This window comes from Pleurodeles waltl, chromosome 3_2, assembly GCF_031143425.1.
Source record: "Pleurodeles waltl isolate 20211129_DDA chromosome 3_2, aPleWal1.hap1.20221129, whole genome shotgun sequence".
In the NCBI taxonomy this organism is placed as follows: Eukaryota; Metazoa; Chordata; class Amphibia; order Caudata; family Salamandridae; genus Pleurodeles; species Pleurodeles waltl.
In genome coordinates, this window is record NC_090441.1 from 12039955 (window position 1) to 12057584 (window position 17630).

At 43.5% G+C, this 17630-nt stretch overlaps 1 protein-coding gene across 5 annotated transcripts in view; it reads right to left on the reverse strand.

Moving 5' to 3' along the window:
• Positions 1-17630, reverse strand: part of ACACA (acetyl-CoA carboxylase alpha) — an 895081-nt gene that overhangs the window by 654926 nt on the left and 222525 nt on the right. For all 5 annotated transcript variants that reach the window (XM_069226569.1, XM_069226573.1, XM_069226571.1 and 2 more), the window contains one exon: positions 12353-12441. In XM_069226569.1, the coding sequence (XP_069082670.1) occupies positions 12353-12441 (89 nt within the window). The remainder of the gene's footprint in view (positions 1-12352; positions 12442-17630) is intronic.

A 17630-nucleotide genomic window follows, 5' to 3' on the forward strand; every position in this document is an offset into this window, starting at 1 on the left:
GGGCTGTCATCGGAAATGGGATCTGGATCATAGAGATCCCATGGGTCGATATTGTTGTGTTGTGAATCTGCAGAGTGTACAGGAGACTGTGCAGGTGTAGGAGTAGTAGGTGGAGAGACAATGAGGTGGGGAGAATGAGGAGGAGACTGATGAGGTGAAAATTGTGGAGGTGGAAATTTTTGCTTAGGCCTTGGCACTTCAGCTGGTGGCTGATCAGTGTCCAATTGTCCTTGAAAGGCTAGCTTCCTCTTAGTCTTCAGAGGAGGTGCAGTTATCTTGCCAGTGTCTTTATGAATATGAATTCTGGCCTGCCTTTCATCAATGTCCTCCATTTGTGTGAGTTCCTCCGAAAATCTATGGCTTTCTTTAAGTTGTTTCGAAAGGCCATGCTCCTCTGTGTAGATGGGTCTTTTCGGCTCCGAAGCCGGTTTTCTCGGGATCGAAAGGCCGGGAGCGGATGTTGGCCTCGGCTCCGAATGGGATTTTCGAGGCTTCGACTAGATGGGTCAGTGTTTGCCTGTTTTGGAGCCTGTGCTTCGGCTCGAGTCTGAAGGCTTCAGTGGCGTGGCCTTTTTCAGTGCTGAAGTTGTTGCTTGGTTACCGGAGGTCTTTTTGTGGGTGGAGCCATGGCCTTCTGGCAGTGGCATTCCGGAGGCCTTGTGTTTGGGCTTGGATTGGACAGGGGCAGGCGTACTCACTTGCTGTCCTGCCGTGACCGGTCTGTCCTCCTCGGGCTCCTGCTTGGAATCGGACCCTCGGACGGAGACTGCGGTGTGCATAATCTCCTCTTCCTTCACGTCGAGACATTCAGTGCTTCTCGACGCTATTTGCAACCTTCGCACTCTTCTGTCTCGTAAAGTCTTCTTCGAGCGGAAGGATCTGCAGGCCTCACAAGTATCCCCTTGATGGTCTGGAGATAGACAAAGATTACAGACGAGATGTTGGTCTGTATATGGGAACTTGACGTGGCACCGAGGACAGAAGCGAAATGGGGTCCGGTCCATTAGGCTTCCACGCGGTCGGACCGAACAGGCCCAAGTTGGGCGCGGGTGCCCCGAAAGGTGAGTAAAGAAGTTGGATCCGCCGGTACCGAAGTGTCGATGAGAGATGATACGCGATCAAAACAATACCGACGAATTAGAGAGTTTTTAGAACTTTTCCGACTCGAACTACCGGAGCGAAAAAAAACACGTCCGAACCCGATGGCGGAAAGAAAACAATCTAAGATGGAGTCGATGCCCATGCGCAATGGAGCCGAAGAGGAGGAGTCACTCGATCCCGTGACTCGAAAACACTTCTTCGAAGAAAAACAACTTGTAACACTCCGAGCCCAACACTAGATGTTAGGACTATGCATAGCATGTGTATCTGCAGCTACACATGCCATCGAACATATATGGAAAATGTCACTTACCCAGTGTACATTTGTTCGTGGCATGTTGCGCTGCAGATTCACATGCTGTGCACTGTTCCTGCCATCTAGTGTTGGGCTCGGAGTATTACAAGTTGTTTTTCTTGGAAGAAGTCTTTTCGAGTCACGGGACCGAGTGACTCCTCCCTTTTGGCTCCATTACGCATGGGCGTCGACTCCATCTTAGATTGTTTTCCCCGCATAGGGTGAGGTAGGAGTTGGTAAAGTAAGGATACTAGAGGTGCCCATGCAATGGAGTCTGTACATGTATGTACATAGTGTGTAGTAAAGGAATATTTATTTACATATTTACAATTTACATGCAACTCAAACGGCTACAGGCTCCCGGGGAGGTGGGAGGGCGCATGTGAATCTGCAGCGCAACAAGCCACGAACAGATGTACACTGTGTAAGTTACATTTTCCGTTCAATGGCATGTGTAGCTGCAGATACACATGCTGTGCATTGACTAGAAAGCAGTAATCCTCCTGAAAGCGGTGGTCAGCCTGTAGGAGTTGAAGTTGTTTGAAATAATGTTCTTAATACAGCCTGTCCTACTGTGGCTTGTTGTGTTGCTAACACATCTACACAGTAATGCTTAGTAAATGTATGGGGTGTAGACCAGGTGGCTGCCTTACAAATCTCTGTCATTGGTATATTACCAAGAAAAGCCATTGTGGCGCCATTCTTTCTAGTGGAGTGTGCCCTTGGTGTAATGGGTAATTCTCTTTTAGCTTTAAGGTAACAGGTCTGAATGCATTTGACTATCCATCTGGCAATGCCCTGTTTGGATATCGGGTTACCTGCATGGGGTTTTTGGAAAGCTACGAACAATTGTTTTGTTTTACGAAATTGTTTTGTCCTGTCAATGTAATACATTAGCGCTCTTTTTATGTCTAATGTATGCAATGCCCTTTCTGCTATTGAGTCTGGTTGTGGAAAGAAGACTGGAAGTTCAACAGTTTGGTTTAGATGAAACGGTGATATGACTTTTGGTAAAAATTTTGTATTTGTACGGAGAACCACTTTATGTTTATGTATTTGTATAAAGGCTTCTTGGATAGTAAACTCCTGTATTTTGCTAACTCTTCGTAGTGAAGTGATGGCTATTAGAAAGGCTACTTTCCAAGTCAAGAATTGGATTTGACAAGAATGCATGGGTTCAAATGGTGGACCCATGAGTCGTGTTAGTACAATATTAAGATTCCACAAAGGTACTGGTGGTGTCCTTGGGGGTATGATTCTTTTTAGTCCTTCCAAAAGGCTTAAATAACTGGGATTCTAAAAAGCGATTTAGTATGTTTAATCTGCAGATAAGCAGATAGTGCAGTGAGATGGATTTTAATGGAAGAAAAAGCTAGATTTGATTTTTGTAAGTGTAGTAAATAACTTACAATGTTTTGTATGGAGGCTTCTAGCGGCGTAATTTGATTAGACTGGCAGTAGAAAACAAACCTTTTCCATTTATTAGCATACCAATGCCTTGTTGTGGGTGTTCTTGCTTGTTTAATGACCTCCATACACTCTTTTGAAAGGTTTAGATATCGAATTCTAAGACTTCAGGAGCCAGATTGCTAGGTTGAGCGATGCTGGATTTGGGTGTCTGATCTGTTGTTTGTGTTGTGTTAACAGATCTGGTCTGTTTTGTAGTTTGATGTGCGGTACTACTGAGAAGTCCAACAGTGTGGTGTACCACGGTTGGCGAGCCCACGCTGGTGCTATGAGTATTAGTTTGAGTTTGTTTTGACTCAGTTTGTTGACCAGAAAAGGAATGAGCGGGAGAGGGGGAAAAGCGTAAGCAAATATCCCTGACCAGCTGATCCATAGAGCATTGCCCTTGGACTGAGAGTGTGGGTATCTGGACGCAAAGTTTTGGCATTTTGCGTTTTCTTTTGTTGCAAACAGATCTATGTTTGGTGTCCCCCAGCGGTAGAAGTGATCTTGTAGAATCTGGGGATGTATTTCCTACTCGTGAGTTTGCTGGTGATCTCGACTGAGATTGTCGGCTAACTGATTGTGAATGCCTGGTATATATTGTGCTATCAGGCGAATGTTGTTGTGAATTGCCCAATGCCAAATTTTTTGTGCTAGGAGACACAGCTGTGACGAGTGTGTCCCCCCCTGTTTGTTTAGATAATACATTGTTGTCATATTGTCTGTCTTGACAAGAATGTGTTTGTGGGCTAGAAGGGGCTGAAAGACTTGACAAGAATGTGTTTGTGGGCTAGAAGGGGTTGAAAAGCTTTTAGTGCTAGAAAGACTGCTAGCAGTTCTAAGTGATTTATGTGAAGTTGTTTTTGTTGACTGTCCCATTGACCTTGTATGCTGTGATTGTTGAGGTGTGCTCCCCACCCAATCATGGAGGCGTCTGTAGTGATAATGGCGTGAGCCACTGGGTCTTGAAAAGGCCGCCCTTTGCTTAAATTTACAGGGTTCCACCATTGAAGCGAAGAGTGTGTTTGGCGGTCTATCAACACTAGATCTTGGAGTTGACCCTGTGCCTGCGTCCATTGTCTTGCTAGGCACTGTTGTAAGGGCTGCATGTGTAGCCTTGCGTTTGGGACAATAGCTATGCATGAGGACATCATGCCTAGTAGTTTCATCACAAACCTGACCGTGTATTGTTGGTTTGGCTGTATGCTTGATCTTATATTTTGAAATGACTGAACTCTTTGTGGACTTGGAGTGGCAATTGCTCTTTGTGTGTTGAGTGTTGCTCACAAGTATTGCTGTATTTGGGATGGTTGTAAATGTGATTTTTGGTAATTTATAGAAAACCCTAGTTTGTGTAGAGTATCTATTACATATTGCGTGTGAATTTGACATTGTTGTTGAGTGTTGGCTATTATTAGCCAATCGTCTAGATACAGGAATACGTGTATGTGATGTCTCCTTATATGAGCTGCTACTACAGCTAAGCATTTTGTAAATACCCTGGGGGCCGTTGTTATTCCGAATGGCAACACTTTGAATTGGTAATGTTTGCCTTGTATTACAAACCTGAGGTATTTCCTATGAGATGGATGGATGGGTATGTGAAAATACGCATCTTTTAGATCCAGTGTTGCCATGTATTCCCCTTGTTTTAGTAAAGGGACTACGTCCTGTAGTGTTACCATGTGGAAATGATCTGATTTGATGAAGAGATTCAGTGTTCGGAGATCTAAAATAGGCCTTAACGTTTTGTCTTTCTTTGGGATAAGGAAATACAGGGAGTGAACCCCTGTTCCTTTCTGGTGATAAGGTACTAGTTCTATGGCTTCTTTTGCTAGTAGTGCTTGGACCTCTATTTGTAATAGGTCTAAGTGTTGTATTGACATTTTGTGCGTTCTTGGGGGAACATCTAGAGGGAATCTTGTGAACTCTATGCAGTAACCATGTTGGATAACTGATAGAACCCACGTGTCCGTGGTAATGTGTGCCCAATTGTGGTGGTATTTTGTTAATCTCCCCCCCACCGGTGATATGTGTTGGGAAAGTGTGACATTGAAGTCACTGCTTGCTACTAGAGGTTTGCTTGGCGGGCTGGAATTTCCCTCTTCCTCTTCCTCTTGGGAACAGTTCTCTGTAGGAACCACAAAACCCCCCTCTCTGCTACTGAGACTGGTAAGTGGGTTTTGTTTGGGAGGCGGATGGTTCTGAGGGTTGCTGTCTAAACCCTCCTCTAAACTGTGGTTTCCTAAATGTTCCCCTGTATTGAGAGGAGTAGAGCACGCCCATGGCTTTGGCCGTGTCCGTGTCCTTTTTTTCATTTTTTCTATTGCGGTGTCCACTTCTGGCCCGAATAGCTGATGTTGATTAAACGGCATATTCAATACCGCCTGCTGTATCTCTGGTTTAAACCCAGAACTTCGCAGCCATGCATGCCTTCTAATTGTTACTGCTGTATTCACAGTCCGTGCCGCTGTATCAGCAGAGTCTAGTGCAGAGCGGATCTGGTTGTTTGATATGGCCTGTCCTTCTTCAACCACTTGTTGGGCACGTTTTTGATGCTCTTTGGGTAGGTGCTGGATGATGTCTTGCATCTCGTCCCAATGTGCTCTGTCGTAGCGGGCAAGGAAGGCTTGTGAGTTGGCAATTCGCCACTGATTGGCTGCTTGCGATGCCACTCTTTTCCCAGCCGCGTCGAATTTACGACTTTCTTTATCAGGCGGTGGCGCATCCCCTGATGACTGCGAATTTGCCCATTTTCATGCAGCCCCCACAACCACTGAGTCCGGAGGGAGCTGTTGTATAATAAACACAGGGTCTGATAGGGGCGGTTTATATTTTTTCTCGACCCTTGGCGTGATGGCTCTCCCTTTTACTGGTTCTTGGAAAACCTGTTGTGCATGTTTAAGCATGCCCGGTAACATTGGCAGGCTTTGGTACGATGTATGTGTGGATGCCAGAGTGTTAAACAGGAAGTCATCCTCCACTGGTTCTGAGTGCATTGTTACATTGTGAAATGTTGCTGCTCTGGCCAGTACCTGCGTGTAGGACGTACTGTCCTCTGGCGGTGAAGGTTTTGTTGGATAACACTCTGGACTGTTGTCCGAAACTGGTGGGTCGTATAGATCCCAGGGGTCCGCATCGTCTTGCGTCATCCCAGTATGTGTGGGTGACTGTGCCATTGGTGTACCCACTGGTGACAACTGCAGTGATTGAAGTGGGGACATTTGTGGTGAGAAATGTGGGGGGGGGGGTGACTTTTCTCTAACCACTTTGGCTTTTGGTTGCATCTCAGTCTCATGAAAAGCCAGTTTTCTTTTGAACTTGAGCGGAGGGATGGTTTGTATTTTCCCTGTGTCTTTCTGGATTTGTAGCCTTTGCTGAGTTTGGTCATGCTCTTCCAAATCCAGTTCCTGCTCGAATCTGTGCCTTTCTTTGAGCTGTAGAGAGAGCCCCTGCTCTTCCATGTAGAAAGTCTTTTTCGGCTCCGAAGCCGGTTTTTTCAGTACCGAAACCCAGATGGAAATTGTTGGTCTCGGTTCCGATAGGCTTTTTGGAGGTTTGCTCGACTCGATCACTCAATGCCGACTCTTTTCGGTGCCGGTTTCTCGACCCGAGTCGGAAGTCTTCGGCAATATTTTGGCCTTTTTCGGTGGAGATGTTACTTGGTCACCGTCTTTTCTGTGGGTCGAGCCATGGCCTTCCGGCAGTGGCGTCCCGAGGCCTTTTGTTATTTGATCTGACCTTGGGTGTGGGACGGGGCAGGTGTACTCACTTTTTGCGCCGCCGTCGATGGTTGATCCCCATCGGATTCATCCGAGTCCGAACCCTGAATAGATATTCGCATTTCTTCTTCTTCGACGTCGAGATGCTGTGTCGGTTTCGACGCCATCTGTAACAGTCTTGCTCGTCGATCTCTTAAGGTCTTCTTGGATCGAAACGCTCTACAGGCCTCACAAGTATCCTCTCTGTGTTCAGGCGATAAACACAGGTTACAGACCCGATACTGGTCTGTATAAGGATACTTGGCGTGACACTTCGGACAGAAACGGAAGGGGGTCCGGTCCATTAGTCTTCGACGACGGGTGTGGTCGGGCCGACCAGGCCTTGGTTAAGTGCGGAAGCCCCGAAGGGCTGCAGAAGCGGTCTTGTTGTCGGTGCCGATGTGATGATACTAAACCGGTCCCAAACACAAACAATACCGATGAATTTCGATGATTTTCTAAGTTTTCCCGATTCGAATTACGGAGCGAAGAGGAACACGTCGGAACCTGATGGCGGAAAGAAAACAATCTAAGATGGAGTCGACGCTCATGCGCAATGGAGCCGAAAGGGAGGAGTCACTCGGTCCCGTGACTCGAAAAGACTTCTTCGAAGAAAAACAACTTGTAACACTCCGAGCCCAACACTAGATGGCAGGAACAGTGCATTGCATGTGTATCTGCAGCTACACATGCCGTCGAACAAATACATATATCTTCCAATTCCTTGATAAGTCGCTCTGATCAAATGTTCAGATCGTGTCCTCTGAGACTGGAAAGAGAAAAGTGAAGGATCTATGACTGATACTGGTGATGTAGGGATGGATGCAGTGAAGAGGGCGCTCTGCAGTCTCAATCAAACCAGTCTCATCTCTGACATTAGGAACTGGAGAATGATGAGGCAGATGTCTGAAGTTCAAACAATCTTGCGTAATGGACTTTCCAGGATTGTGAGCAGTCACCATGAATTCTTTGCTAGTCACAACTTCGAAAGGTTCAGCATCAAAGGGAGCATCAGATTTGCGTTTTTTCTGGTGTCGCACCAGTACTTGATCTCCTTCATTGAAAGTAATGTTCTTGGCACATCAACGTTTGTCAGCATATACTTTCATCTTTTGTTTATGACAAGTCTTTTCGACAAAGTTCACCATCTTTAGTAGCTCTCTTCTTGTTGTTTGGTTATCATGGCTCTGCCAAACATCAGTGTGGCAGGGCTTTCACGCGTCGTTGAATGAAGAGTCGACTGCTAAGCTTGAAGAGTAACATGGAGAGCTGACCTCAGATTAAGCTTCTCCAATTTAGCATGCTGGACAGTCTTTTTAAGTGTGTGTACAAAACGTTCAACAAAAACCATTTGCTTGTAGCCAAAGAGGGGTGTTTTTTTGATGCTTCACATTGAGATGAGTAAAAAAGTCTTCGAATTCACGGCTGTTGAAAGGCGGGTCCATTGACAGTCTTTAGGATTGAAGAAACACCCTATATTGCAAAAATGTCATCTCACCTCTTAATGAATTTCTTGAGTAATCGACAGGAGATCTTCTACTAGTGGAAAACAGGATTACTCATTGATAATCACTATCAGGTGATGTCCATTGTCAAGAGGATTAAAGAAATCAACAGCAATTCTTTCCCATACATGTTTTGGTTAATCTGACATGTTCAAGTTATGTTGAGTAATTTTGGGACATACGCCATTGCATTAATGACAGTCCTTCAATTATTTTGCAACTCATTCATCAAGATGAGGAAACCAAACTCTGTCTCACAGAGCTCAATTCCACGATGTCCTTCATGGGCTACTTCAATTACTTCTTGTCAAAGACTTTCTGGTATGGCAATTCTTGAGCCCCATAAGACAATACCTGCTCGAGTAATGGACAGTTCATCTTTTACATTCTTGAACTTCTGATATTCGCTGTCACATATGAGAGGTCGAGTGTGCTGGTTTCAGGACTGATGTGAAATGATGTCCTTCAGTATCAAAATGTTACTGTCTTTGCTGGGTACATTAATAATTTGTTCCAAATAAATAATCGGCAGGGGTGTTTAACTGTACGATAAAGTTAATGTAGGCTTTAGCCGCTTTGGAAGAGGTACCATGACACTGTACTGACACTCGTGAAAAGTAGTCAGCAGGGTTTTGATCTTTCCCTGGTTGGTGCAGAATAGTGTAGCCATATTCCTGTAGTTGCAAACCCCAAAATTCTATTCTAGGAGGCCTCTTGGCTTTTGAATTGCCAAAGGTGGTAAGCAATGCTTGATGATCATTTAGAAGAGTGAAAGGTTTTCCATATAAACTTTCTTTTTCAGGTTGTGAATAGGCACATTCTCTTTGTGACAAATTTCTGCTTGAACATGCCGCAATATGCCTTTGAGAATTTGGGTGTCCACTGTGTTGGGCGAGTCTCACGCCCAACCCGAACGGGCTTGCATCAACAACAACCTCTGTATTTAACCTTGGATCAAAGTAGGCCATTTCTGTGGTATTCTCAATTGCATTTCTGATTTTCTTAAAACTTTGTTCACATTCGTGTGACTAGGAAAATTGAACATTTCTTTTTCTTTTGTTTCTTAAGAGAGAACATAGGGCCAGATGTAGGTAGCCTTTTGCGCCTCTGCATCGTGTGAGGCGCAAAAGGCCTCACACGATGCAGAAACACATTTTGCGAGTTGGTACCGACTTGCAAAATGTGTTTCCGACTCGCAAATAGGAAGGGGTGTGCCCTTCCTATTTGCGACCGCATCGCGATGTAGAGTTGATTTGTGACCGCGAAAGCGGTCGCAAATCAACTCGCAGTTACCATCCACTTGAAGTGGATGGTAACTCATTCGCAAACGGGAAGGGGTCCCCTTCCCCTTTGTGAATGCAAAAAAAAATATTTTTTCAACGAAACAAAAAGGTTTTGGTATTTTTTCTATTTGCAGCTCATTTTCCTTTAAGGAAAACGGGCTGCAAAGAGAAAAAAAAACTGCTTTATTCAAAAGCAATCACGGACATGGTGGTCTGCTGTCTCTAGCAGGCCACCATCCCCGTGAGTGCCTAGACTCGCTATGGGGTCGCAAACTGCGACCCACCTCATGAATATTCATGAGGTGGGTCTTTGCGACCCCATAGCAAGTCGCAGAAGGTGTCTGAGACACCTTTCTGCATAACATTTTGCGAGGTGCAAATTGCGAGTCGCTAGTACTCGCAATTTGCACCTCGCAAAATGTTTTCTTCCTACATCTGGCCCTTACTGTGGCAAAGTCAAGTATGTATGTAGAACAGAAACTGGCCATGCAAAGAAATGACCGTAACATGGTAACATCTTGTGGGGATTGGTGGCTGACAAAGCTTGCACCTTAGGTGAATCCAGCATCATCAGAAAAGATATGACCAAAGAATGTGTGGTTTGTTTTGTGGCACTCCCACTTCAGCAAGTAGTCAACACACTTGTGTAAGAGCTTTATTTTCATGTAGCCCCAAAGACTATGTTGTCACTGTAATTGAAAGCTTTTGTGACAGGCTGTGTGACAGGCTGTGTTATACGTCAGATAACATCATGAAAATGTTCTGCAGCTGATTACCGAAACGTAATCCTTTATATCTGAACAAACCAATGCAAGTAGAAAAGGTCATAATGTACCTGCAATTTTCCTCAAGTTCCAATTGATGATACTCTTTGTTTAGATCAAGGTGAGAGAAGACTTTGGCACCATTTATCCATGTGATCATGCCGGTAATATGCAGACCGAGATTTTTTTCTCTTTCCATTGCCTCATTAGCTTGAAGCATATCAACACAGATCAGTACAGCTCCTTCACTGTCCTTCTTGGGTACTACCACTATGGGTGAAACCCAAGGAGTTGAATCAGTAGATCGCTCAGTGATATCATGCTTGCGTAACACCTCAAGCTCTTTTTCAACAGCTTCTTGCAAATGAAATGCAATTGTCTACGTCTTTGAGCAACAGGACGAACGTCCTCATTGTGATGCAGTTTCACATTCGTGGTCGTAGGCTTTCCTAATTCATGAAACAACAAAAGAAACTGACTTTTTTGTGATGAGTATTCATGTTGTAGTTCACAGATATCATTCTCATTTCAGCAGCAGTAATGCCATTCTGCTGGGGATCCAGCACACTCACGTACTTCCCGCTCTGGCTTCAATGCACTCACCAATGCTGAGCCAGAATACTGAGAGCTCTGAGGCTCAGAAACAGGTTCAGCCATCTTCTTAGATATACCATCTATTGAGTGGTCCAACTTCCTACTCTGGAACAACCCTGTACTGTTGTTCATGCATCGAAGCTTGCAGAGGGGGCTGAACCTTGTTGTCACTGTGTCTCAAATGACGAAGTAGCTAAACCTTCCTCCCTTGGATCTATTGTTCACACAGAGGAAGAGCATTCTACTCCAGGCCTGCTGCTCAAATCAAAGTTCAGCCATCCACCTCCGGGCTATTGCACAAACAGGTTTAATTTAGGGGTGCGTGGAATTCGCATAATTTGCTTTCGCATGGTTATGCAAACTTCCAAGAAAACCACACAAATTTATGCATGATTATGCAAAATGCAAGTCCACCATTTAGGGATATATTTTAGCATGAAATTAGTCATTGCATCAATTTTTTTGACACAAGGATGTCTTTCATGTTAAAAAGTAGTGCGAAAAACACAAGTTTCTTGCTTTCTGCCATTCATGTTGTTCCTATGCAAAATGAAAAGGGCAGCCTTTTAAGCCTGGGAACTGTGGCAAGACAACAATAAAACAAAAAAAAACAATAGTCCTTTCAGGGAAAGTGTAAGCTTCTACTTCTGTGTCAATGCTAAAAGAATTATCAATTGATTGCTTGTCATAGAGAATTTTATCAGTTTTGTTTAACGTAGACAACTCTGATAATTTATATAGCAAAATATATAAAAAGACAAATATAAATTAAACACATTGGACCAAAAGGTGCTCCAAAAAACGGTGCAGTGACGATAAGTGAAAAAAAGCGGTGGGATGTGAATATAAATTTCAACAACACAGCTCAACATCAGAGTATGGTGTGACAGCTCCTAATTAAAAACAGCCCTCTAGCAAATCTGTCAATGTTTCTACCCTAATAAACAATATTTTGAAACAGGGTTATCATCAGGACCAAAGTCAAAGTAGCACAAATCTCAACGGCATCCGCATGTATATGTCACTCACCGTCCTGTCACTTTCGGGCTACCCCACCTCATGTCACTTTTGAGGGGGATGCAGCAACAACAATTCTGCTCTACCACTGTCTACAGATCAGTCATGGTTGTCCACCAATGATTTGGAGCTGGACGCTGTGTGTTCCAGAATCATTTGTACTACAACAAGCAATCAAGTGATAGTCTTTTTAGAACTGCAGAGGAAGTAGAGGCTTATACTTCCCCCAGAGGGATCACTGTTTTGTTTTTTATGTTTGTGTTGTTCCAGCGCACTCAAGTTAAAATATTACCATGAATGGTACATAATTACATAACGTGGTGTAATGTGTAATGCAAAATGTAAAAAATTATGCAAATTATGTTGTCATTTCAATTTCGCCTAGACCTGGTTTTGCTATCTCTTTCTAGAGTTAATAAAGACTGCTTCATGCTTTAAGACAGATGACTTGCCATGAACTGTTGGTGAGAACCATCTTGCTCTTGGGTTAAGCTGTCAGTAAGAGACATTAAGCCATGCACTAAAGTCTGGGGCTCACACAGAGATCAAGCCCGTGGAGCCTGGTGTTCAGAGAAAGCCTTACCATGCTGAAACTGAGTCTCCACCTTCAGATACTGCCGGAGCAAATCCATGACCACAGCCTTCATGTGTCCTCGAATACCGCTGCGGTACCTGTCAAAAGACATTAAGAAAGACAAATAACAAGGCATGAGCATTTTACTATACTGTAGTGAGGAAAGTACTGCTGGAGATCTTCAACTCAACAGGGGATATAGAGAGGACAAGTGAGAGGTGGGGAAACTATGTGCATATAAACATTATCAAAGTTAGAGCAGGTGCTGCACTGAAATGAAGCTTAACATTTCCAGGCAATCTGTTCGGGACTTTTGTTCAAGACCAAGACTATCCCACTGAAGCAAATCACAACATCTGGGGTTTATTTGACTATTTGCAGGAATACACATTTTAAAATGGGAAAATATATGGAATATAGATAACATTTGCAGTACAGTCAAAAACTAGATCTAACAAAATTCTCCACCATTGAATCAAATTCAAATTCATCTGACTCATACTAAGGCTACAGACTATCCCCTATTTACAAAATCTAGAACTGGGCCAATGGTTTCATAACTGATGGGGATAGACATTCCAGTGTAACCTGTGGTATCCCCACTATCGGTAAACTCAGAAATCTGTTTGCGAGTCACCAACACAGAAATCTATACAGGCTTTGGTTTCAGAGACTGAGTCTAGCAAATACAAAATCAACTCCCAACCAAAGTAATCATGGAGCTATCTGCCCCGAACATCTGGACCGGATCCATGAACAAAAACAGGGGCTGCAGTTGCAGCAGGGGTATTGAGGTACTGAGGACCAATACGTCACAGCAATCCATAATATAATTTTGTCCGAGATTAGGGACTTCAAAGTCTCACAGGGACTTGAGATTGCTATGCTACATGAGAGTTTGTCTAAGATCGAAGGAAACATGGTGCAGCTTCCCAGAAGATTAAGGAGGCAAATACTAGGATATCTGATCCAGACAAAGTTATAGTGATGCAAAAATTGGTTGCCCTAATGGAGAAACAAAAGGGTCTTCTGGAGTCTAAGATTGATGAACTTGAAAATGATTCCTGGCATAGTAATTTGCACATTACAGGGATCCCAGAATGTTGTGAAGGACAGCAGGTGCTTCAATTGGTGTACTCTTTTATCAAAGCCAATGTTTTGTCTGATTTTTCAGGGGATCTAACTATAACAAGAGTCCCAGTCCAGTGTCCCTCCAGCCCGAAATATCCTTCCACAGTTTTGGTTAATTTTTCTGATTATCGATTAAAGGAACATATCCTGTCCAAAGATAGACAGAAGAAACGTTTTTCAACCCCGAGATACCTCACTGTCGCATCCTTTTGGATATGTCAGCAGAGTCATCTCATTGTCGAAGGGACTTTGGCAAAATGCTTGATCTGTTTGAAGTGTAGGGAGCACAGGCTTCTATAATACAATCTAAGTTGAAGGTCTTAGCAAAAGGGCCATTTTATGTATTTACCTCCCTCAGTGATGCTCGAATCGAGGGTGAAAAACTTTGAATTGAATTGAATCATGTCAGAGGTGAAATAATGGTCAATGTTGATTTTCCCACTTTTTTTTAGTGGGGGCAGGGCCTTTATTTCAGAGTCACATGGGCAGATGGGTTCAACATCATTGCACCCCTATTTTATTCGGTGTCAGAGGGGTAGTGTGGGGATTTCCCCACTCTGAGGGGCTAGGGGGTTTCTTGGGGCAGTTTCTGGGGGTCACTTGGTTTTTTGGGGGTGAGTTTTAGGCTGGTGGGGAGCACGTGTAGCAAAAACAGGAGCAACATTGAAGTAGGGCTACAGATGCTTTCAGCTAGATTTCAGGATGTTTTGGTTCTCTCCGAATTCTATGTCTACAATTACACTTATGATTAAGTTTCTCTCTTGCAATGCAAATGGTACGCCCAACAGGCGTAAATGTGGTGGGCTGATGAAATGGCTGACTTCACTTTCCCTCCAAGGTAATGTTTTTACAGGAGACTCACCTGAAGAATAATCCCCCAAGGATTTTTGTTCCATAATTGTTTTTCATTTTTTTTTTCACATGCATATTTTGCTTCAGCAGGATTGGCAATAAGGGGGAGGGAGGGGTGTGCTATTTTTTGGGGGAGTAGGATGGGCTGGGTCAGCGAGGTGACTAGGGACCCAATAGGTAGGTGGCTTTGGGTTGAGGGGACTACAAATGGCTGGCCTCTCAATTTAGTGAACTATTATGGACCTGTCACTGATGAGACTGAGGCACTCTTGCAGATTTTTAATATGGTAATGGGGGTCTGCGGTCCCAATAATTTGGGGTGGGGATTTTAATTTCATACAGGATCTGACACTCACTACTTCTAATGCAACTAAAAAGCAGTCAAGCCTCAGACAAAACGGGTAGTTGATACCTTTAAGCAAGATCTCCACTTAATCTACCCTTGGCGCCGTATTCATCATGCATCTTCACAGTTAACCTGTTTTTCACACCGCTTCCATACGCCTCATGATTGGACTTTTTTTTAAATCTCCCAATCCATTAGCAGAGCAGGTTCGGATATCTAGGTGAATGCCTTCTCCAACCACTTGGCGGTCTCTATTACGATAATGGTGCCATAATGGTGCCATAATGGTGCCAACCAACAATTAGGAGGGAAAGGCCCAGGTAGCAGCTAGACCAGTCCCTTCTTTCCAATCAGGAATGGGTGGATAATATGAGGACATTTATTTTGTTGAATCATGAACAGGTATTTAAGGCCACAACTCTGGGGCAGATTATATCATATAAATCTAATCAGAATAAGCAGCGGGCTCGTAAGGTGGCAGAATTGCAGGCTACTGTCGAATCAGCCCAGAGGGCAAGGAGCAGGCTTTCCTTGCTCAGTGTTCATTTAGAGGAGGCCAAGGAGAACTTGAAAGACTTTTTTTTTATATTGAAGGAGATAACTAACTCCAAAGCTTATCAACAGCAGGTCTATGAAGAAAGGCAGCAGGTTGGCACATTTTCGGCTTGGTCAACGCGGGTCAGGCAAGAGGCCTCATTAGTTGGTCAGATAGAGAGCCCGGCCACTCAAAAGATAGTTTCCAAAAAAGAAGAAGAGGTATCTCAAGTTTTTTGCAACATTATAGATCTCTGTATGAAACCAGATATTCGATCCTGCAAGCTACCATTTGTCATTACTTTTAATATTTATTGCCACCTCAGCTTTCAAAAGCATTGGCAGAGAAAATTACAGGCAAAGAAATGAAGATGGAAGTGTTCACCCGGGAACTAATACCTTTTTTTAACTGAGCTCTTTAATTTTACTAAGGGAGGTGGGAAAGTATCAAGGAATCCACAATTGTTAGCTTTCTTAAAAAAGAGAAAGATCCTATTAAGGTCAACTCATATCGACCTACCAGCCTCTTAAACATCGATTATAAGCTGCTGATGAAAATCTGGTCCAAACGGATTGTATCTGCAGCTCAACCTTTAATTCATACGGGCCAGTCTGTGTTCATCGCAGGTCATTTGATGGCAGTCAATACTAGCTATTTAATCCAGGTGATGGACTACTTTGCATGCAACCAGATTAGTGCAGCAGTATTTATAGTCGATGCTGAAAAATCATTCAACCTTGTAAACTGGACAGCATTGTTTTACAGGTTAAGGAAGTTGGATTCCCTGAACAATTCATCTTATTGCTTGAGAACGTGTATGAAGGCACATCAGTGAAGGTATATATTAATTCTAGTTTGGCAGGCGAGGTAGCAATTTATAGGGGTACCAGTCAGGGATGGCCCCTGTCCGCGATCCTATTTACTTTTTTTTTTTTTATTTAGCCCCAGGATGTCAGGATTGGTAGTGATGAGGGAGTTATTCCGCCGGTTATGGGTATGTCTAAATTAAAGTTTTTTCGCAGATGACATTATTTTATACTTGAGGCCAGACAAATGAATGTGCAGAGGGTTTTGAAAGACTTTGATGAGTTATTTAGAAACTTTTATCTCAGAGAGCTACTTGCAGCTTTTTCAATTAAATTACATGCTAACGTTCTATAAAATCTGAGAGCTATTGGAAACATGGACACTTCTTCCCCCGACTGAGGTGGGGTGGGTTGCCCTTATTAAAATATCAATCTTACCTCTCTTATTATTTGTATTTGCTAACGTGCCAATAAAAATTAGTAATTGTTATTTTAACAATCTCAAGGATCTCAATTTGCTGATTAGAAATTTTATCTCGAATAAGAAAGCTTCCAGCGTCAAATATGCAGTTGTGCAATTGGATATTGCGCAAGGTGGTCTGGCTCTTCCTCACGTGCAGACTTATTATGAGGCCACTCTGCGTGACTTCCTGGCAAGAGCATTTGAAGGTGCCAGGTGGTGGATCTTTTTTCTTCTGGAGAGAATGATCCAAGAATTGGAGATTAGTTTGCCTGTATTTATTAAGACAGCAAAGCTGTCTAAAAGAACCAGGTATAAGATACTCCAGGAGATGAGCATTCGGTTAAGAAGTCTCTTTGTAATGCATAATATTCTAGCAGGTCATATATATATCTTAAACTTCAGGAGTGTTGTTGTCTCGGACTGGCTCTCTCTGTGTCCTTTGTTAGGTATTGGAATTCATGCAGCTTTGCAGAGCTTGGTCATTTTATCCTGAGGGATAAACACATCAGCTGGCAGCAGTGCTTAATTTATAAATAAAAACGTGCCGGTGCTCAAAGCCCTCCTCTTAAACACGCGGCTGCTACAATTAAATGTGGGAACAAGGAATACTGAGGCAGCGTAATCCTGAAGGCATCTCGGGCCTCTTCAATCCATTTAAAGCCAATCCCTGCCCTTTCAGCTCACTTCTGCAGCTTTCTGATTTCTCCCATTGTGACAGTTTTTCGTTTTTCTCTTCCTCTGTCTTTCCCATTTGTGTCTTTTGCTCGCAGCAAATGCTTGGGGCAAAAGAATAAGCACCGGCCCTCAAAAATAAGTGACGGTGTACTGCACCGGAAACAACAAGCACAAATTAAGAACTGCCTGGCAGGAACTATTGGAGCGATGCAGAGAGCAGGACAATCGCTTGTTTTTCAGTCATCAAAAGATTATCCATTTCCTAATCAGTAATTGGGAGGAAGGTAGTCAATCTGACCATCCTGCCACGTGTGCGATTGCCAGATCTGGGAATCAGGAAGTTGGGAATTGGTATAGGCTGCTGTGTAGTCATAGGACCCAAGATCTAGTGACTGGTTTTCTCAAAGAGATTTGGTTAAAAACCCAATGCTGTGTTCTTGAAAGTGAGTGGCAGATTATTTGTGAGGTTGGTCATAGGT